The sequence below is a fragment of the Pseudophryne corroboree genome, chromosome 4, assembly GCF_028390025.1.
Source record: "Pseudophryne corroboree isolate aPseCor3 chromosome 4, aPseCor3.hap2, whole genome shotgun sequence".
Taxonomy (NCBI): Eukaryota; Metazoa; Chordata; class Amphibia; order Anura; family Myobatrachidae; genus Pseudophryne; species Pseudophryne corroboree.
In genome coordinates, this window is record NC_086447.1 from 295,525,052 (window position 1) to 295,548,484 (window position 23,433).

At 46.4% G+C, this 23,433-nt stretch overlaps 2 protein-coding genes across 7 annotated transcripts in view; one reads left to right on the plus strand and one right to left on the minus strand.

Moving 5' to 3' along the window:
* The window catches only part of PHC3 (polyhomeotic homolog 3), a 364,349-nt gene that overhangs the window by 298,253 nt on the left and 42,663 nt on the right, over window positions 1-23,433 (minus strand). For all 6 annotated transcript variants that reach the window (XM_063916218.1, XM_063916215.1, XM_063916214.1 and 3 more), the window contains one exon: window positions 18,785-18,917. In XM_063916218.1, the coding sequence (XP_063772288.1) occupies window positions 18,785-18,895 (111 nt within the window). In that variant the 5' untranslated portion in view covers window positions 18,896-18,917. The remainder of the gene's footprint in view (window positions 1-18,784; window positions 18,918-23,433) is intronic.
* The window catches only part of PRKCI (protein kinase C iota), a 418,248-nt gene that overhangs the window by 2,463 nt on the left and 392,352 nt on the right, over window positions 1-23,433 (plus strand). The window lies entirely within an intron of this gene.

Here is a 23,433-nt window from a genome sequence, read left to right on the forward strand (position 1 = left end):
TGGGAGGAAAAAATTAATAAAACCCGCACCCAATTGAATAGCAAAACTTTGTGTGTATATTATTATTATTATTACCAGTTGTTTATATAGCGCACACATATTCCGCAGCGCTTTACAGAGAATAATTGGCCATTCACATCAGTCCCTGCCCCAGTGGAGCTTACACTCTATGGGGGTCATTCCGAGTTGTTCGCTCGTAAGCGGATTTTAGCAGATTTGCTCATGCTAAGCCGCCGCCTACTGGGAGTGAATCTTAGCATCTTAAAATTGCGAACGATGTATTCGCAATATTGCGATTACACATCTCGTAGCAGTTTCTGAGTAGCTCCACACTTACTCGGCATCTGCGATCAGTTCACTGCTTGTCGTTCCTGGTTTGACGTCACAAACACACCCAGCGTTCGCACAGACACTCCCCCGTTTCTCCGGCCACTCCTGCGTTTTTTCCGGAAACGGTAGCGTTTTTTCCCACACGCCCATAAAACGGCCTGTTTCCGCCCAGTAACACCCATTTCCTGTCAATCACATTACGATCGCCAGAACGATGAAAATGCCGTGAGTAAAATTCCTAAGTGCATAGCAAATTTACTTGGCGCAGTCGCAGTGCGGACATTGCGCATGCGCATTAAGCGGAAAATCGCTGCGATGCGAAGATTTTTACCGAGCGAACAACTCGGAATGACCCCCAATATTCCCTCTCACATGTACACACATTCACATTAGGGTTAATTTTTGTTGGGATCCAATTAACCTACCAGTATATTTTTGGATTGTGGGAGGAAACCGGAGTACCCGGAGGAAACCCACGCAAGTACAGGGAGAATATACAAACTCCACACAGTTAGGGCCATGGTGGGAATCAAACCCATGACCTCAGTGCTGTGAGGCAGTAATGCTAACCATTACACCATCCGTACCATTCCGTATATAGGAAGGGGGGCGCCGTGGCGTGAGCTTGCTCCGGGAGCCATGGCTCCACGCTACACCTCTGGGGACACTACAATGTGTTTAACACAGTTGTGGTGCTGGGAGTATTTACTCATTAAAACATCGCCAGCATATCATATATCATATTGACAATTTTATTGGTTTGGGACCCCACAATTTATTTGATCTAGGGCCAACACAAACCTTAATCTTGCCCAATGACACAAATTTAATAGGCTCTTCTTATGGCTGGACTCCACATCCTAACACACAAACAGTTGTCCAAAATCAAGATTCTCTTCAATGTTTTTTTTGTTGTTCTTTTTCATTTATCCTTAATAGCAACTGAAGTATCAGTGACTGGAAAAGAAAACCCTAAAAGAGAAGACATGTATTGTACTGAAATATTAGGTTGCTAAATTTCTTTATTTGTATTTCTCTGTTTGTTCTTACCTTTGCCTTTACTTTTTCCCTTTTCCTTCCCCGTTTTTCAATACTCTTCTTTGATTTACCTGCTTTATATGATCTTTGTCTTTCTTCTCTCTCTGTGGCTGTCTTTTCCCACTATCAGCCTCTTGGAGTCAATGGGGGTAATTCAGACCTGATCGTAGCAGCAAATCTGTCAGAAGTTGGGCAAAACCATGTGCACTGCAGGTGTGGCTGATATAACATGTGCAGAGACAGTTAGATTTGGGTAGGTTAACTTGTTTCTGTGCAGAGTAAATACTGCCTGCTTTATTTCTACACTGCTATTTAGATTTCAGTTTGAACACACCCCATACAAATCTAAGTTCTCTGCACATGTTATATCTGCCCCCCCCCCCCCCCCCCCCATCCCCTGCAGTGCATATGGTTTTGCCCAACTGCTAATAAATTTGCTGCTACGATCAGGTCTGAATTACCCCCAATATCAGGGCCAGGGCATGCTGCATCCCCTGCAAAGCCTGAATGGACCTTGGGCGAAGAGGCGTCATTAACTTTGGTGACACCTGGTGCGGCAGTATTGGAGTCGGAGTGTGTGATGTGTGTGAAGGCGTGCATGCTCACGAGACTGGGCGTGGCCTCACTGTGCAAAGCCATGCCCAATTGAGTTATGATTTAATCCCATTCTGGGCAGCCCCAAGCCTCTCTACTGGCACTCTTGTCATGATGGGCAGCCCCTAGCCTCTTTCTTGAGTTTCGGCACAAGGAAACAGTGTGGGTGCTGTTTCGTTGACACCATCCGAGGTGGTGACACCAACATAGCAGAGCTTTTACAAGACATAATGGGGCCTCAATCATCACCATTCTCTTTTTACCATTGCTGGTGAATCCAGAATTCCAATTAGGCCAGGCAACATTTCCATTTGATACATGGGTCCCCAAAGGTATATATAACATTCGAGCTCTAGTTGATTCCATCACCAAACAGCCTCTTTAAGTAAAGACTATAAGTATATGCAATTGCGGTCGAATTGCCGCAAATGTCGAAAAACGGGGCATTTTCGACACAAAAAAAAAATTCGACAATGCAATACAGTACTTTTCGACAAAAAAAACGGCCGTTTGAGATTTGACTTTTTGAAATTCGACAGTTGTCAAATTCGACATGTCTGCAATAGTAAAAATGAGGCTTTTCGACAAAAGCATATCTATTTATATTAGAAGGGAGTATCTACTTGGTTTGTCTATTAGGAACCACAAGTATTATTTATATATTTTTTAAAAGAATATATATATTTTTTTTTTACGGACTAAAATAATATGAAGAGATCAGAGCATGTTTTTCAGTGGGAAGCGGTGGGAATGGGTTAAAAATCAAGAAAAAAAATGCGTGGGGTCCTCCCTCCTAAGCATAACCAGCCTCGGGCTCTTTGAGCCAGTCCTGGTTGTAAAAATACAGGAAAAAAATTGACAGGGGATCCCCCGTATTTTTACAACCAGCGCCGGGCTCTGCGTCCGGTCCTGGTGCAAAAAATACGGGGGACAAAAAGCGTAGGGGTCCCCCGTATTTTTAACACCAGCACCAGGCTCCACTAGCTGGAGATATAATGCCACAGCCGGGGGACACTTTTATACCGGTCCCTGCGGCCGTGGCATTAAATCCCCAACTAGTCACCCCTGGCCGGGGTTCCCTGGAGGAGTGGGGACCCCTTAAATCAAGGGGTCCCTCCCCTCCAGCCCCCCAAGGGCCAGGGGTGAAGCGGATGGGGGGCTGATAGCCTTGTGTCAAATAAAAGAATATTGTTTTTTGTAGCAGAACTACAAGTCCCAGCAAGCCTCCCCCGCAAGCTGGTACTTGGAGAACCACAAGTACCAGCATGCGGGGGGGAAACGGGCCCACTGGTACCTGTAGTTCTACTGCAAAAAAAATAAGATTTTAAACCTACCGATAAATCTTTTTCTCGTAGTCCGTAGAGGATGCTGGGACTCCGTAAGGACCATGGGGATAGACGGGCTCTGCAGGAGACATGGGCACTTTAAGAAAGACTTTGACTCTGGGTGTGCACTGGATCCTCCCTCTATGCCCCTCCTCCAGACCTCAGTTAGAGAAACTGTGCCCAGAGGAGACGGACAGTACAAGGAAAGGATTTTTGTAATCCAAGGGCAAGATTTATACCAGCCACACCATTCACACCGTATAACTTGTGATATACTACCCAGTTAACAGTATGAAAAACAACATAGCATCAGTCCAAAACTATAACATAACCCTTATGTAAGCAATAACTATATACAAGTCTTGCAGAAGTAGTCCACACTTGGGACGGGCGCCCAGTATCCTCTACGGACTACGAGAAAAAGATTTACCGGTAGGTTTAAAATCTTATTTTCTCTAACGTCCTAGAGGATGCTGGGACTCCGTAAGGACCATGGGGATTATACCAAAGCTTCTAAACGGGCGGGAGAGTGCGGATGACTCTGCAGCACCGATTGAGCAAACAGGTGGTCCTCCTCAGCCAGGGTAACAAACTTATAGAACTTTGCAAAGGTGTTTGACCCCGACCAAGTAGCAGCTTGGCACAGCTGTAGTGCCGAGACCCCTCGGGCAGCCGCCCAAGAAGAGCCCACCTTCCTAGTGGAATGGGCCTTAACCGATTTTGGTAACGGCAATACTGCAGTAGAATGCGCCTGCTGAATCGTGTTCCAGATCCAGCGAGCAATAATCTGCTTTGAAGCAGGGCCGCCAACCTTGTTGGCTGCATACAGGACAAACAGTGCTTCTGTACTTCTGATCCTAGCCGTTCTGGCCACGTAAATTTTCAAAGCCCTGACCACATCAAGGGACTCGGAATCCTCCAAGTCATGCGTAGCCACAGGCACGACAATAGGTTGGTTCATATGAAAGGATGAGACCACCTTAGGCAGGAATTGAGGACGGGTCCGCAATTCCGCTCTATCCATATGGAAAACCAGATAGGGGCTTTTATGTGATAAAGCCGCCAATTCCGAAACTCGCCTAGCCGAAGCCAATGCTAACAACATGACCACCTTCCAGGTGAGATATTTCAACTCCACTGTCTTAAGTGGTTCAAACCAATGTGACTTAAGGAAACTTAACACCACGTTAAGGTCCCAAGGCGCCACCGGAGGTACAAAAGGAGGCTGAATATGCAGTACTCCCTTCACAAAAGTCTGTACTTCAGGTAATGAGGCCAATTCCTTTTGAAAGAAAATGGATAAGGCCGAAATCTGAACTTTTAATGGAGCCTAATTTTAGGCCCAAATTCACTCCAGTTTGTAGGAAGTGAAGAAAACGGCCCAGGTGGAATTCTTCCATAGGAGCATTTACTGGCCTCACACCAAGAAACATATTTTCTCCATATTCGGTGATAATGTTTAGATGTCACGTCCTTCCTAGCCTTTATTAGCGTAGGAATTACCTCATCCGGAATACCTTTTCCGCTAGGATCCGGCGTTCAACCGCCATGCCGTCAAACGCAGCCGCGGTAAGTCTTGGAACAGACAGGGACCTTGTTGTAACAAGTCCTGCTTTAGAGGAAGAGGCCACAGATCTTCTGTGAGCATTTCTTGCAGATCCGGATACCAGGTCCTTCGTGGCCAATCTGGAACAATGAGAATTGTTCTCACTCCTCTTTTTCTTATTATCCTCAACACCTTGGGTATGAGAGAAAGAGGAGGAAACACATATACCGACTGGAACACCCACGGTGTCACTAGGGCGTCCACAGCTACCGCCTGAGGGTCTCTTGACCTGACGCAATACCTTTGTAGCTTTTTGTTGAGACGGGATGTCATCATGTCTATTTGGGGTAGTCCCCACCGACTTGCAATCTGCGCGAAGACTTCCTGATAAAGTCCCCACTCTCCCCGGATGCAGAGCGTGTCTGCTGAGAAAGTCTGCTTCCCAGTTGTCCATTCCCAGAATGAACACTGCTGACAGAGCGCTTACATGATTCTCCGCCCAGCGAAGAACTCTGGTGGCTTCTGCCATTGCCACTCTGCTCCTTGTGCCACCTTGGCGGTTTACATGAGCTACTGCGGTGATGTTGTCTGATTGGATCAGAACTGGTCGATTGCGAAGTAAGATCTCCGCTTGACGTAGGGCGTTGTATATGGCCCTTAGTTCCAGGATGTTGATGTGAAGACAAGTCTCTTGACTTGACCAAAGTCCTTGGAAATTTCTTCCCTGTGCGACCGCTCCCCAACCTCGGAGGCTCTCGTCCGTGGTCACCAGGATCCGGTCCTGAATGCCGAACCTGCGGCCCTCTAGAAGGTGAGCACTGTTTAGCCACCACAGGAGAAATACTCTGGTCCTGGGGGACAGGATGATCCGCTGATGCAATTGCAGATACGACCCGGACCATTTGTCCAATAGGTCCCATTGGAAGGCCCTTGCATGGAATCTGCCGTATGGAATGGCTTCGTACGTTGCCACCATCTTTCCCAGAACTTGAGTGCACTGATGTACTGACACTTGTTTTGGTTTCAACAAGTTCATGACTAGAGTCATGAGTTCCTGCGCTTTTCCCTTCAGAAGAAAAACCCTTTTCTGGTCTGTGTCCAGAATCATGCCCAAGAAGGGCAGACGAGTTGTAGGATTCAGCTGCAACTTTGGAATATTGAGAATCCAGCCGTGTCGCTGTAACACATTCAGTGAAAGTGATACGCTGCTCAGCAACTTCTCCCGTGATCTCGCTTTTATGAGGAGATCGTCCAAGTACGGGATAATTGTGACACCCTGCTTGCGCAGGAGCACCATCATTTCCGCCATTACCTTGGTGAAAATACTCGGGGCCGTGGAAAGCCCAAACGGCAACGTCTGAAATTGGTAATGACAATCCTGTACCGCAAATCTCAGGTACGCCTGATGAGGAGGATATATGGGGAACTGCAGGTATGCATCCTTTATGTCCAGAGATACCAAAAAATCTCCCCTTTCTAGGCTGGCGATGACCACCCTGAGTGATTCCATCTTGAACCGTTTTAAGTAAAGGTTCAGGGATTTTAAATTTAAAATGGGTCTGACCGAACCGTCCGGTTTCGGAACCACAAACAGAGTTGAGTAGTACCCCTGCCCTCTTTGAAGCAGGGGAACCTATATCACCACTTGTTGCAGACACAATTTGTGAATCGCATGTAACACTATCTCCCTTTCCAGGGGTTGTTTCGGTAGGGCCGATTTGAAAAACCGGCAAGGAGGCACTCTTCGAATTCCAGCTTGTAACCCTGGGAAACAATTTCTATTGCCCATGGATCCACCTGTGAGTGGACCCAGATGTGGCTGAACAGTCGAAGACGTGCCCCCACAGGAGCTGACTCCCTCAGGGGAGCCCCAGCGTCATGCGGTGGATTTAGCCGAGGCCGGGGAGGACTTCTGTTCCTGGGAACTAGTTGTGTTGTGCAGGTTTTTCCCTCTGCCCTTACCTCTGGCAAGAAAGGACGATCCACGTGCTCTCTTGTTTTTATTGGAACGAAAGGACTGCATTTGATAATGAGGCGCTTTCTTAGATTGTGAGGGAATATATGGCAAAAAATTTGATTTACCTGCCGTAGCCGTGGAGACGAGATCCGAGAGGCCCTCTCCGAACAATTCCTCACCCTTGTAAAGCAACAACTCCATATGCCTCTTTTAGTCGGCATCACCTGTCCATTGCATGTTCCACAGGACACGTCTAGCAGAAATCGACATAGCGTTGACTCTAGAACCCAGTAGACTAACGTCCCTTTGGGCATGTCTTATATATATATATATATATATATATACAACATTTTTTACATATAAATATATATATACCTGAGGAAAATGCCCTAATAAAGCGGCATTGAAACGTCGTATTTTATACATCTGCCTGTTTTAAGAGTTTTTATTCCTGAAAGCCACTTGGAGTGCCGCGTCTGCTGTGTGTATATATATATATATATATATATATATATATATATACCAGGTGTGTTGGAAGATCAACCGACCCCAACAGAGGGCACTCACCAATCCATAAAGATTTAAAAGCTTTATTGATACATTACAGTCACCAGTAGTGTGTCGACGTTTCGACCCATAGGGCCTTTCTCAAGACAGTCAGAGAGGACATCAAAACAGCATGCCAGTTACACACATACTGACACTGCCTACCGGGTCCCCTTATATAGCACATCATATACCAATCAATAATGTAATCAACCCAAATAGGTCACATGCAGTGTGATTCAAACCCATACTCTGCATATAGTATAACATCAAAACTCACAAAACACAGTGGAAACAATAATCCATGTTGCCATATCTATGGTTTGCCATCCTGTCCCTGAAAGATCTCTTGGTCATCCCCGTATAGTAGAGACCACAGGGGAAGAGAACTATATAAACCACAAAGGCACTGGTGCAGGTAAGGTTATACTTGATGGATATTCTAGTGCCATTATGCGGATGGCGAAAATCCTTACCACTGATCATAGAATTACAAGTGGTGCACCCCTTGCATTTAAAGCATCCAGTCCTCCCAGAGCGTAACCAACATGAGGGCCCAACATTGGGTTGCAAAGTGGGGCGCATCAAGAGTTGTAGCAGATTAGGACCTCGTTTATAAGAGCACATCGGGGGTTTGACACCGCGTAATTTCAAACTCAAATCGGTGGTTAGTAATGGCCAATTCTGTTCATATATCTTCTTGGTAACGGTTGACACATATGACGTGCTCTTGTGAGCGGTAAGCGCATGATCAGTATCCATAGTTTAGATAGATGTGCGTTGTGTTGCCTTGGTTACTGATGTCGCGGATGACTCGATCATTGTAGCTATGACTACGAGTAACGCGTATGACGCGCTTCCGGTATTTCCGGGCGCGCAGCTTAGCGTCCTCAGCTGTTCTGAATTGCTAAACTGTGCTGACCATGTCTACCCCGGCAACATGGATTATTGTTTCCACGGTGTTTTGTGAGTTTTGATGTTATACTATATGCAGAGTATGGGTTTGAATCACACTGCATGTGACCTATTTGGGTTGATTACATTATTGATTGGTATATGATGTGCTATATAAGGGGACCCGTGCTGTTTTGATGTCCTCTCTGACTGTCTTGAGAAAGGCCCTATGGGTCGAAACGTCGACACACTACTGGTGACTGTAATGTATCAATAAAGCTTTTAAATCTTTATGGATTGGTGAGTGTCCTCTGTTGGGGTCGGTTGATCTTCCAACACACCTGGTATATGTGAAACCTTTGGAGTTATCATGAGGAGCACCCCACGCTGATGGCTTATGGGACGTGAGTGCGGACACTTCTTTGGAACTATATATATATATATATATATATATATATATACTAGGGACAATAACATGGTATCCTTATCTAGGGTTTCAATCTCCGCTGATAAGGTATCTGTCTACGCTGCTACAGCGCTATAAACCCATGCCGACACAATCGCCGGTCTGAGTAGTGTACCAGAATGTGTGTAAATGGACTTCAAAGTACTTTTACTGCATGCTATTTGCAGGATCCCTGAGGATAGCTGTAAAGTCAGCGCTACCTTTTTGGGTAAACGTGTCAATGCCTTGTACACCCTAGGGGAAGATTCCCATCGTATCCTGGCCCCATTAGGGAAAGGAAACTCCCTGAGAATTCTTTTTGGGAAGCTGCAGCTTCTTGTCTGGAGATTCCCGCTCTATTTCTTCATGAGAGGAGAGAAATTGACCTCAGCTTTCTTCCCCTTAAACATGTGTACCCTCGTGTCAGGGACAGATGAGTCATCAGTGATATGCAAAATATCTTTTATTACAACAATCATATATCGAATACTTTTCTGCCAGTTTTGGCTGTACTTTGCATTATCGTAGTTGACACTGGAGTCAGACTCCATGTCGATATCTGTGTCTATTATTTTGGATAGTGAGCGTTGTGAGACTCTGAAGGTCTCTGTGACATAGGGACAGACATGGGTAGATTCCCTGTCTGTTCTCTAATCTTTTGTGTAATAAATTCATCTTAGCACTTAATTTCACATATCCAATCAGGCGTCGGCGTTGTCGACGGAGACACCACACACACACACATTTGCTCCATGTCCTCCTTAGGAGGGCCTTTTACCTCAGACATGTCGACACACACGTACCGACACACCACACTCAGGGAATGCTCTTCTGAAGACAGTTCCCCCACAAGGCCCTTTGGAGAGATAGAGAGAGAGAGTATGCCAGCACACACCCCAGCGCAATATGACCCAGGAAAAACACAGCAATTTAATGTTTACCCCATAGCGCTGTTATTATTATCTGCGCCGAATTATGTGCCCCCCCTCTTCTTTAAAACCCTCTCTTCTACCGTTGTATAAGCAGGGGAGAGTCCGGCGAGCTTCCTCTTAGCAGTGCTGTGGAGAAAAACATGGCGCTGGTGAGTGCTGAGGGAGAAGACCCGCCCCCTCGGCGGCGGGCTTCAGTCCGCTAAAAGTGTAAAATTGGCGGGGGCTCATGCATATATACAGTGTCCAGCTGTATATATGCTCTCTTTTGCCAAATAAGAGGTTTATATTGCTGCCCAGGGCGCCCCCCCTGCGCCCTGCACCCTTACAGTGACTGCCGTTTGTGAGGTGTATGGGAGCAATGGCGCACAGCTGCAGTGCTGGGCGTTACCTCAGTGAAGATCAATGAAGTCTTCTGCCGCCTCTGAAGATCTTTTCCTCTCATACTCACCCGGCTTCTATCTTCCGGCTCTGTGAGGAGGACGGCGGCGCGGCTCCGGGACGAACTCCAGGGTGAGACCTGTGTTCTGACTCCCTCTGGAGCTAATGGTGTCCAGTAGCCTAAGAAACAGAGCCCTGAAACTCAGAGAAGTGGGTCTGTTTCTCTCTCCTCAGTCCCTCGATGCAGGGAGTCTGTTGCCAGCAGGCTCCCTGAAAATAAAAAACCTAACAAAAATGCTTTCTTACAGGAAACTCAGGAGAGCTCCTGAAATGCACCCAGCTCCTCTGGGCACAGTATCAAACTGAGGTCTGGAGGAGGGGCATAGAGGGAGGAGCCAGTGCACACCCAGAGTCAAAGTCTTTCTTAAAGTGCCCATGTCTCCTGCGGAGCCCGTCTATCACCATGGTCCTTACGGAGTCCCAGCATCCTCTAGGATGTTAGAGAAAATACCCAAATAAAAACAGTACACGCACACAGTGAAAGTAAAACTTTATTACATACATGCACACTTACATACACACATACTTACCTATGTTCACACGAGGCTCGGTCCACTTCTCCAAGTAGAATCCACGGGATACCTGAAAATAAAATTATACTCACCAAAATCCGGTGTAAATCTGTCCTCTTCTGTTTTGTAATCCACGTACTTGGCAAAAAAATAAAACGCATTTACCCGGACCACGCACTGAAAGGGGTCCCATGTTTACACATGGGACCCTTTTCCCCCGAATGCCTGGACCCCCCATGACTCCTGTCACAGAGGGTCCCTTCAGCCAATCAGGGACCGCCACGTCGTGGCACTCTCCTGATTGGCTGTGCGCGTCTGAGCTGTCAGACGCGCATAGCCGCTCCATTATCTTCAATGATGGGAACTTTGCGGTCAGCGGTGAGGTTACTCGCGGTCAGTCGCTGACCGCGAGTAACCTCACCGCTGACCGCAAAGTTCCCATCATTGAAGATAAAGAAGCGGCTATGTGCTATGCGCGTCTGACAGCTCAGACGCGCACAGCTGAAGGGACCCCTCTGTGACAGAGGTCACGTGGGGTCCTGGCATTCGGAGAAAGTGGTCCCATGTGTAAACATGGGACCCCTTTCAGTGCGTGGTCCGGGTAAATGCGTTTTATTTTTTTGCCAAGTACGTGGATTACAAAACAGAAGAGGACAGATCTACACTGGATTATGGTGAGTATAATTTTATTCACAGGTACCCCGTGGATTCTACTTGGAGAAGTGGACCGAGCCTCGTGTGAACATAGGTAAGTATGTGTGTATGTAAGTGTGCATGTATGTAATAAAGTTTTACTTTCACGGTGTGCATGTACTGTTTTTATTTGTTTGTTTTTTTTGCAGTAGAACTACAGGTACCAGTGGGCCCGTTTCCCCCGTGCATGCTGGTATTTGTGGTTCTCCAAGTACCAGCTTGCGGGGGAGGCTTGCTGGGACTTGTAGTTCTGCTACAAAAAACAATATTCTTTTATTTGACACAAGGCTATCAGCCCCCCATCCGCAGCCCTTGGATGGGGGGGGGACAGCCTCGGGCTTCACCCCTGGCCCTTGGGTGGCTGGAGGGGGGGAACCCCTTGATTTAAGGGGTCCCCACTCCTCCAGGGTACCCCGGCCAGGGGTGACTAGTTAGTGATTTAATGCCACGGCTGCAGGGACCGATATAAAAAAGTGTCCCCCAGCTGTGGCATTATCTCTCTGACTAGTGGAGCCCGGTGCTGGTGTTAAAAATACGGGGGACCCCTACGCTTTTTGTCCCCCGTATTTTTTGCACAAGGACCGGACGCAGAGCCCGGTGCTGGTTGTAAAAATACGGGGGATCCCCTGTCAATTTCCCCCCCGTATTTTTACAACCAGGACCGGCTCAAAGAGCCCGAGGCTGGTTATGCTTAGGAGGGGGGACCCCACGCAATTTTTTTCTGGGTTTTTTAAACACTTTTGTGCCGTCCAAAAAGTCGAATCCAGGACGCACACCATCCGTCAATTGGTCCGTTTTTCGACAGGGGGACTGTCGAATCCGTTTTTTATTGAATATGTCGAATTCGGGTCCCGGCGGGAGGGTATGTGACTGTCGAATTGTGTTGAATTTAAAAACAGTCGAATTCCAGCCGGAATTCGACCGCAATTGTATATACCCCTTGCTGAAACATACTATATCCCGCAGACACATGCTCTGGAGCTTTTATACCAAGCTCAGCATTACGTGAGTGCTGTGATTAAACAATTTTCTTCTTTAGATTGGTCCAATAACCTGGACTCTATGTTGTCCCATCCACTAGCTGGTACTAAAGCCATCTCCCACCATTACCTGTTACATACCCTGTGGGATCACTCACGATCCACTACAAACCTATCCTCGTGGTTACAGATATTTCCACATATTACCTTGGAGCAGCTCCTGAAACTTTTTCATACTCACTACGTACCCTTTCATCCAGTGTGTACAGGTAAATGATTTATAACATTTTCCATAATGGTTATTTTTCTCTGCATTGTAGATTTGCTATGGGTGTTTCTGATAGTGGGGCTTGCCCCAAATGCAACAGGCCTGAGGCCACATTCCTACATTATTTACTTAAATATCTCCCATTATCAGCGCATTGGGCAATTTTGGGTATCATTTCCTCATCCACTAGACTGTTACATGGCAGTTACTTATGGTGTCTGCAGTTGCAAGAAAATGTATTCTACATATGTGGATTCAGGCAGAGCATCCTACTATGGCCATATGTATTTCGAATGGACTGACTGGAAGCCACCTTGCATAAGGAAGTCAGAACAGAAAGGTTATTTGCTATCTAGAAAGGGTATATTGATTTGCTAGATGCTTATATCAAGCAGCAACTGCATTTCTGCTCTCATTCCACCCAATGATATGAGACTAGGCAATTGCTGGGTGATGTTCCAGTTACTTTTACCTCGTGTCACCCTAGTGTTTGATTTAATAGTCGACCATGCCTGATTTGAGTTGTATTGATTTAATTTCATTTGATTTGTCTTGTTTACCCTCCAATTTGTTTTTTTTTGTGTACATTCATGGGTCTCTATAGTAATGATTATCATGTGTTTTCTTTACCATGCCTGATTTTGTTACAGTTATTTTAGGTTTGTGTGTTCCACAAATAAAATAAAACTTAAAAAACCTAAGTAATGTTTCAATAATAAGATTTTACTTACCGATAAATCTATTTCTCATAGTCCGTAGTGGATGCTGGGGACTCCGTCAGGACCATGGGGAATAGCGGCTCCGCAGGAGACAGGGCACAAAAAGTAAGCTTTTAGGATCACATGGTGTGTACTGGCTCCTCCCCCCATGACCCTCCTCCAAGCCTCAGTTAGGTACTGTGCCCGGACGAGCGTACACAATAAGGAAGGATCTTGAATCCCGGGTAAGACTCATACCAGCCACACCAATCACACCGTACAACTTGTGATTTGAACCCAGTTAACAGTATGATAACAACGAAGGAGCCTCTGAAAAGATGGCCCACAACAATAATAACCCGATTTTTGTAACAATAATTATGTACAAGTAATGCAGACAATCCGCACTTGGGATGGGCGCCCAGCATCCACTACGGACTATGAGAAATAGATTTATCGGTAAGTAAAATCTTATTTTCTCTAACGTCCTAGTGGATGCTGGGGACTCCGTCAGGACCATGGGGATTATACCAAAGCTCCCAAACGGGCGGGAGAGTGCGGATGACTCTGCAGCACCGAATGAGAGAACTCCAGGTCCTCCTCAGCCAGGGTATCAAATTTGTAGAATTTTACAAACGTGTTCCCCCCTGACCACGTAGCTGCTCGGCAAAGTTGTAAAGCCGAGACCCCTCGGGCAGCCGCCCAAGATGAGCCCACCTTCCTTGTGGAATGGGCATTTACAGATTTTGGCTGTGGCAGGCCTGCCACAGAAAGTGCAAGCTGAATTGTACTACAAATCCAACGAGCAATAGTCTGCTTAGAAGCAGGAGCACCCAGCTTTTTGGGTGCATACAATATAAACAGCAAGTCAGACTTTCTGACTCCAGCCGTCCTGGAATTATATATATATATATATATATTTTCAGGGCCCTGACAACGTCTAGCAACCTGGAGTCCTCCAAGTCCCTAGTAGCCGCAGGCACCACAATAGGTTGTTTCAGGTGAAACGCTGACACCACCTTAGGAAGAAACTGGGGACGAGTCCGCAGTTCTGCCCTGTCCGAATGGAAAATCAAATATGGGCTTTTGTAAGACAAAGCCGCCAATTCTAACACTCGCCTGGCCGAGGCCAGGGCCAACAGCATGGTCACTTTCCATGTGAGATATTTCAAATCCACAGATTTGAGCGGTTCAAACCAATATGATTTGAGGAATCCCAACCCTACGTTGAGATCCCACGGTGCCACTGGAGGCACAAAAGGGGCTGTATATGCAATACTCCCTTGACAAATGTCTGGACTTCAGGAACTGAAGCCAATTCTTTCTGGAAGAAAATCTACAGGGCCGAAACTTGAACCTTAATGGACCCCAATTTGAGGCTCATAGACACTCCTGTTTGCAGGAAGTGCAGAAATCGACCTAGTTGAAATTTCTTCGTGGGGCCTTCCTGGCCTCACCCACGCAACATATTTTCACCACATGTGGTGATAACGTTGTGCGGTCACCTCCTTCCTGGCTTTGACCAGGGTAGGTATGACCTCTTCCGGAATGCCTTTTCCCTTAGGATCCGGCGTTCAACCGCCATGCCGTCAAACGCAGCCGCGGTAAGTCTTGGAACAGACATGGTACTTGCTGAAGCAAGTCCCTTCTTAGCTCCCGAGGCCATTAGTCCTCTGTGAGCATCTCTTGAAATTCCGGGTACCAAGTCCCTCTTGGCCAATCCGGAGCCACGAGTATAGTTCTTACTCCTCTACGTCTTATAATTCTCAATACCTTGGTTATGAGAAGCAGAGGAGGGAACACATACACCGACTGTTACACCCACGGTGTTACCAGGACATCCACAGCTATCGCCTGAAGGTCTCGTGACCTGGCGCAATACCTGTCCCGTTTTTTGTTCGGGCGGGATGCCATCATGTCCACCTTTGGTCTTTCCCAACGGTTCACAATCATGCGGAAAACTTCCCGATGAAGTTCCCACTCTCCCGGGTGGAGGTCGTGCCTGCTGAGGAAGTCTGCTTCCCAGTCGTCCACTCCCGGAATGAACACTGCTGACAGTGCTATCACATGATTTTCCGCCTAGCGAAAAATCCTTGCAGTTTTGCCACTGCCCTCCTGCTTCTTGTGCCGCCCTTTCTGTTTACGTGGGCGACTGCCGTGATGTTATCCCACTGGATCAATACCGGCTGACCTTGAAGCAGAGGTCTTGCTAAGTTTAGAGCATTATAAATTTGCTCTTAGCTCCAGTATATTTATGTGGAGAGAATTCTCCAGACTTGATCACACTCCCTGGAAATTTTTTCCCTGTGTGACTGCTCTCCAGCCTCTCAGGCTGGCCTCCGTGGTCACCAGCACCCAATCCTGAATGCCGAATCTGCGGCCCTCTAGAAGATGAGCACTCTATAATCACCACAGGAGAGACACCCTTGTCCTTGGATATAGGGTTATCCGCTGATGCATCTGAAGATGCGATCCGGACCATTTGTCCAGCAGATCCCACTGAAGAGTTCTTGCGTGAAATCTGCCGAATGGAATCGCTTCGTAATAAGCCACCATTTTTACCAGGACTCTTGTGCAATGATGCACTGACACTTTTCCTGGTTTTAGGAGGATCCCGATTAGCTCGGATAACTCCCTGGCTTTCTCCTCTGGGAGAAACACCTTTTTCTGGACTGTGTCCAGAATCATCCCTAGGACCAGCAGACGTGTCGTCGGAACAACTGCGGTTTTGGAATATTTAGAATCCACCCGTGTTGTCGTAGAACTACTTGAGATAGTGCTACTCCGACCTCCAACTGTTCTCTGGACCTTGTTCTTATCAGGAAGTCGTCCATTTTCTTTGAAGACGAATCCTCATTTCGGTCATTACCTTGGTAAGGACCCGGGGTGCCTTGGACAATCCAACGGCATCGTCTGAAACTGATAGTGACAGTTCTGTACCACGAACCTGAGGTACCCTCGGTGAGAAAGGCAAATTTTTTGGGACATGGAGGTAAGCATCCCTGATGTCCCGGGACACCATATAGTCCCCTTCTTCCCGGTTCGCTATCACTGCTCTGAGTGACTCCATCTGGATTTGAACTTTTGTAAGTGTTCAAATATTTCAGATTTAGAATAGGTCTCACCTAGCCTTCTGGCTTCAGTACCACCATATAGTGTGGAATAATACCCCTTTCCTTGTTGTAGGAGGGGTACTTTGATTATCACCTGCTGGGAATACAGCTTGTGAATTGTTTTCAATACTGCCTCCCTGTCGGAGGGAGACATTGGTACAGCAGACTACAGGAACCTGCGAGGGGGAAACGTCTCGACATTCCAATCTGTACCCCTTGGATACTACTTGTAGGATCCAGGGGTCCTGTACGGTCCCAGCGTCATGCTGAGAACTTGGTAGAAGCGTTGGAGGGCTTCTGTTCCTGGGAATGGGCTGCCTGCTGCAGTCTTCTTCCCTTTCCTCTATCCCTGGGCAGATATGACTCTTATAGGGACGAAAGGACTGAGGCTGAAAAGACGGTGTCTTTTTCTGCAGAGATGTGACTTAGGGTAAAAACCGGTGGATTTTCCAGCAGTTGCCGTGACCACCAGGTCCCATGGACCGACCCCAAATAACTCCTCCCCTTTATACGGCAATACATCTTTGTGCCGTTTGGAATCTGCATCACCTGACCACTGTCGTGTCCATAAACATCTTCTTGCAGATATGGACATCGCATTTACTCTTGATGCCAGAGTGCAAATATCCCTCTGCGCATCTCGCATATATAGAAATGCATCCTTTAAATGCTCTATAGTCAATAAAATACTGTCCCTGTCAAGGGTATCAATATTTTTAGTCAGGGAATCCGACCAAGCCACCTCAGCTCTGCACATCCAGGCTGAGGCGATCGCTGGTCGCAGTATAACACCAGCATGTGTGTGTATACTTTTTAGGATATTTTCCAGCCTCCTATCAGCTGGCTCCTTAAGTACGGCCCTATCTGTAGATGGTACCGCCACTTGTTCTGATAAGCATGTGAGCGCCTTATCCACCCTAAGGGGTGTTTCCCAACGCGCCCTAACTTCTGGCGGGAAAGGGTATACCGCCAATAATTTTCTATCGGGGGAAACCCACGCATCATCACACACTTCATTTAATTTATCTGATTCAGGAAAAACTACAGGTAGTTTTTTCACATCCCACATAATACCCTTTTTTGTGGTACTTGTAGTATCAGAAATATGTAACACCTCCTTCATTGCCCTTAACGTGTGGCCCTAAAGGAAAATACGTTTGTTTTTTTCACCGTCGACACTGAAATCAGTGTCCGTGTCTGGGTCTGTGTCGACCGACTGAGGTAAATGGGCGTTTTACAGCCCCTGACGGTGTTTGAGACGCCTGGACAGGTACTAATTTGTTCGCCGGCCGTCTCATGTCGTCAACCGGCTTGCAGCGTGTTGACATTATCACGTAATTCCATAAATAAGCCATCCATTCCGGTGTCGACTCCCTAGAGAGTGACATCACCATTACAGGCAATTTGCTCCGCCTCCTCACCAACATTTTCCTCATACATGTCGACACACACGTACCGACATACAGCACACACATAGGGAATGCTCTGATAGAGGACAGGACCCACTAGCCCTTTGGGGAGACAGAGGGAGAGTTTGCCAGCACACACCAAAACGCTATAATTATATAGGGACAACCTTTATATAAGTGTTCTTCCCTTATAGCATTTAATATATATTCATATCGCCAAATCAGTGCCCCCCCTCTCTGTTTTAACCCTGTTTCTGTAGTGCAGTGCAGGGGAGAGCATGGGAGCCTTCCCACCAGCATTTCTGTGAGGGAAAATGGCACTGTGTGCTGAGGAGAATAGGCCCCGCCCCCTTTTCGGCGGGCTTCTTCTCCGGAGTTTGTGATATCTGGCAGGGGTTAAATACATCCATATAGCCTCAAGGGCTATATGTGATGTATTTTTCGCCATACAGGTATTATACATTGCTGCCCAGGGCGCCCCCCCCCGCGCCCTGCACCCTCCGTGACCGCTGTGTGAAGTGTGCTGACAACAATGGCGCACAGCTGCAGTGCTGTGCGCTACCTGATGAAGACTGAAAATCTTCTGCCGCCTGGTTCCGGACCTCTTCAATCTTCAGCATCTGCAAGGGATGTCGGCGGCGCGGCTCCGGGACGAACCCCAGGGCGAGACCTGTGTTCCGACTCCCTCTGGAGCTAATGGTGTCCAGTAGCCTAAGAAGCCAATCCATCCTGCACGCAGGTGAGTTCACTTCTCTCCCCTAAGTCCCTCGATGCAGTGAGCCTGTTGCCAGCAGGACTCACTGAAAATAAAGAACCTAAAAACTTTTTCTAAGCAACTCTTTAAGAGAGCCACCTAGATTGCACCCTGCTCGGACGGGCACAAAAACCTAACTGAGGCTTGGAGGAGGGTCATGGGGGGAGGAGCCAGTACACACCATGTGATCCTAAAAGCTTACTTTTTGTGCCCTGTCTCCTGCGGAGCCGCTATTCCCCATGGTCCTGACGGAGTCCCCAGCATCCACTAGGACGTTAGAGAAATCATGTTGATTGATGGGTACTGACATACCTGCACAGCATGGCGGTCTGGGCTGTAGACAGAGATAGGTGGAGGGTGGGACACCGGAGTGCTGGTGGAAGGAGATGTTGAGGACGCTGTTACATTATGTTCATTCTCCATGTCTCCACTGTGATGTTTTAAACTGCGTTGGAAAGAAGCAAAAGCAGAAACACAGGTTTACCAATAAAATAATTCAATCTTTTAAAGCGATATGCTTTTCTTGACAACATTGTAATTAATACAAAGTCAAATACTATTCCTGCTTCAGAATTTTCTAAGGGTGTCCTGGACCAGTGCTGCCACTAAGTAAACATAGGCGGCCACCTGGGGGTCAGCATTTAATGGAGCCTGAATTACTGAGTGTTAGAATGTCATGGAATCTATGTTTTTCTTATAACAGTGCCACCCTCTCATCACCTGTTTAATGTATTGACAGTACAGTGGCAGGCTATGATGCTGTAGCCTTGCACCACATTCCAAAGAGAACAACATCCTGCGTGAATGAGTGCAGTACAAAAGTTAAAACCCTATGGAGATTCAGCTCACTGGCGCTTGGAGATCATCATCTCCAAGTGTCGGCAGAGGAAAGACCCGCCACTAACCCGGGTCCAGCCTGCGGGGTGAACGGGGTTTGAAGCCACTGTGATACGGCTTGAATCAGTATTCAATTACCCAGGTTTAACCATAGGTTTTGGTGGTAAAGGGGTATCATACTCTACCTCCGCTATCCCCATCTCCAGTGTCATGCCCCACGCTTACAGTAAATGTCTATAATCCTATCTAATTGCTGATTACTGTGCACTCGACCATTGAATGTTAATGTTTTTAACACGAAATTTAGATTTTTCCTTTGTACTGTCTGTTTGTCCCTTTCTTCATTGAATTGTTTGTGTTTCACTGTCATTTTTCTAATGTACAGTGCTATGGATATTTGGTGGCGCCATATAAATATAAGAAAATAATGATAGTGATCTTTTTAACACTATGATGAGTGCATATTCTGAACTCAATGAAAGGTGAGAGATGGCCACCATACGAGACCAGAAAAGGGGCAGCAGACACAAAGACCGTCTAGATTGTCTACGCACTTCTGTTGACAAGCAGAGTTTGCATTTACCTTCCCTACCATTTGGAAAAAGTTACAGCGCAAGGTAGTAACAACAGGAAGGTATGTTGGCAGGAAAATTAGCAACAGGATTAAAAATAGGATCAGTAAATAAGGGACACAGCAAATTATGGTTACCTGATAATTCCCTAACTTTAAAGCACTCCATGGCAGTCCTTGCAATAGGTTAAGTCACTTTAAAATTAGGTAAAAACAGGTATAAATGAAAAACACACCGCTGGACAGTATATTGGGGGTCATTCCGACCCGATCGCACGCTGCGCTTCCTCGCAGCCGTGCGATCGGGTCGGAACTGCGCATATGCGGCGGCCACACTGCGCAGGTGCATCGTTGCCCGGCAACGGCCTTCGCCAGGCAGCGACGCCGCTAGCGAGGAAAGCAGTCGCAGCGGCGACCGCAAGAAGACTGACAGCAGGAAGGTGGAACCGGGTGGCAACTCACCGTTTTCGGGAAGTGGTGAGTCCAACGCAGGCGTGTCCAGGCGTTTGGAGGGCGGATGTCTGACATCAATTCCGGGACTTGCATCGCTGGATCGATCGCACAGGGTAAGTAACTCTTACCCTGGTCTTCTTTAACAGGAAACTTTTTTTGCATAGCAGGGCTGCACAAGCGTTCGCAGCCCTGCTATGCAGAAATACAATCTAATTGATTGCACGGGCAGCAAAAAGTTGCTACGTGTGATCAACTCGGAATGACCCCCTTATGTGTTGCTACTTTATGGGATATAGCAAATTGATCGCAAGGTTTTTACAGTAAAAATTAACACGGCTGTAGTGACCATATAATTAGTGCGGATATGTGTGCTCCCGATTCTTGTACTAATTGAAAAAAATTGGGCTTGATAATTTTTTATCAAAAAGCCGCAAGGAATTGTTTTTCCTTTTTTTTTTAAAAGGAAAATCAGCTTGTACGCCAAAAAAAAAACCTACAGATAAATAACTAGTAAGTATAGATGTCTCTTACTGTCTCAAAGAACAATATTTTGAGCTCTTAAAATGTTTACATTTTTATTATTACCAGTTATTTATAAAGTGCACACATATTCCGCAGCACTTTACAGAGAATATTTTGTCCATTCACATCAGTCCCTGCCCCAGTGGAGCTTACAGTCTATAGTCCCTATCACATGCACACGCTAGGCTTAATTTTGTTGGGACCCATTTAACCTACCAGTATATTTTTGGATTGTGGGAGGAAACAGCAGGACCTGGAGGAAACCCACACAAGTAAAGGGAGAATATACAAACTACACACAGTTAGGGCCATGGTGGGAATTGAACACCATCTGTACTGCCTGAATTGGCCCATTAGTGATTATCAATGCTAAAAGCATTTTTATTTTATTTTTTCATTTAAATAAATTCTTCAGTTAAATTTGGGGTTCATAAAAATGTGAAACTGCTGATTTTAGGGTAATTTGGGGCCACTTAAAAAAACAAACAACCTGTTAACTCTTACCTGCAATGTTAAAAACACTTAACACATCCATACACCCCCCCCCCCATATACCTGTCCCATCGTTTAACCTATTAATCTGCACTTTACAGGATTTCATCCCAATAATGCAATAATGACATGTATTATTATAATAATAATAATAATAATAATAATAATAATAATAATAAATATATATATACATACATATACATATATATATATATATATCCAAACGTTGTGACAAAGATCCACAAAAACCAGCACACCTTGTGTAGCAATAAACAATTTACTGAATCCTCATTTTAAAGTGCACCGTGCATAAGATAGTGCAAATCGTATACTTAGCAGTTCAATTCACAATGGTAACCCCGCATATTGGCAACTCCAACAGCTGTTTCGGTGCAGCAGCACCTTCGTCAGGGAAAGCCAGCAGTGTATATATATATACACTGCTCAAAAAAATAAAGGGAACACTTAAACAACACATCCTAAATCTGAATGAATGAAATATTCTTATTAAATACTTTGTTCTTTACATAGTTGAATGTGCTGACAACAAAATCACACAAAAATTATCAATGGAAATCAAATTTATTAACCCATGGAGGTCTGGATTTGGAGTCACACTCAAGATTAAAGTGGAAAAACACACTACAGGCTGATCCAACTTTAATGTAATGTCCTTAAAACAAATCAAAATGAGGCTCAGTTGTGTGTGTGGCCTCCATGTGCCTGTATGACCTCCCTACAATGCCTGGGCATGCTCCTGATGAGGTGGCGGATGGTCTCCTGAGGAATCTCTTCCCAGACCTGGACTAAAGCATCCGCCAACTCCTGGACAGTCTGTGGTGCAACGTGGCGTTGGTGGATGGAGCGAGACATGATGTCCCAGATGTGCTCAATTAGATTCAGGTCTGGGGAACGGGCGGGCCAGTCCATAGCATCAATGCCTTCGTCTTGCAGGAACTGCTGACACACTCCAGCCACATGAGGTCTAGCATTGTCTTGCATTAGGAGGAACCCAGGGCCAACCGCACCAGCATATGGTCTCACAAGGGGTCTGAGGATCTCATCTCGGTACCTAATGGCAGTCAGGCTACCTCTGGCGAGCACATGGAGGGCTGTGCGGCCCCCCAAAGAAATACCACCCCACACCATTACTGACCCACTGCCAAACCGGTCATGCTGGAGGATGTTGCAGGCAGCAGAACGCTCTCCAGACTCTGTCACATGTGCTCAGTGAGAACCTGCTTTCATCTGTGAAGAGCACAGGGCGCCAGTGGCGAATTTGGCAATCTTGGTGTTCTCTGGCAAATGCCAAACGTCCTGCACGGTGTTGGGCTGTAAGCACAACCCCCACCTGTGGACGTCGGGCCCTCATACCACCCTCATGGAGTCTGTTTCTGATCGTTTGAGTAGACACATGCACATTTGTGGCTTGCTGGAGGTCATTTTGCAGAGCTCTGGCAGTGCTCCTCCTGTTCCTCCTTGCACAAAGGCGGAGGTAGCGGTCCTGCCCTCCTACGGCCTCCTCCACGTCTCCTGATGTACTGGCCTGTCTCCTGATAGCGCCTCCATGCTCTGGACACTATGCTGAAAGACACAACAAACCTTCTTGCCACAGCTCGCATTGATGTGCCGTCCTGGATGAGCTGCACTACCTGAGCCACTAGTGTGGGTTGTAGACTCCGTCTCATGCTACCACTAGAGTGAAAGCACCGCCAGCTTTCAAAAGTGACCAAAACATCAGCCAGAAAGCATAGGAGTTGAGAAGTGGTCTGTCGTCACCACCTGCAGAACAACTCCTTTATTGGGGGTGTCTTGCTAATTGCCTATAATTTCTACCTGTTGTCTATTCCATTTGCACAACAGCATGTGAAATTGATTGTCAATCAGTGTTGCTTCCTAAGTGGACAGTTTAATTTCACAGAAGTGTGATTGACTTGGAGTTACATTGTGTTGTTTAAGTGTTCCCTTTATTTTTTTGAGCAGTATATATATATATATATATATATATATATATATATAATTCTAGATGGAACGGCACTCAGAGGCTTTTTTTATGCAAAAAACGTGTATTAAAAGTTCAATAATA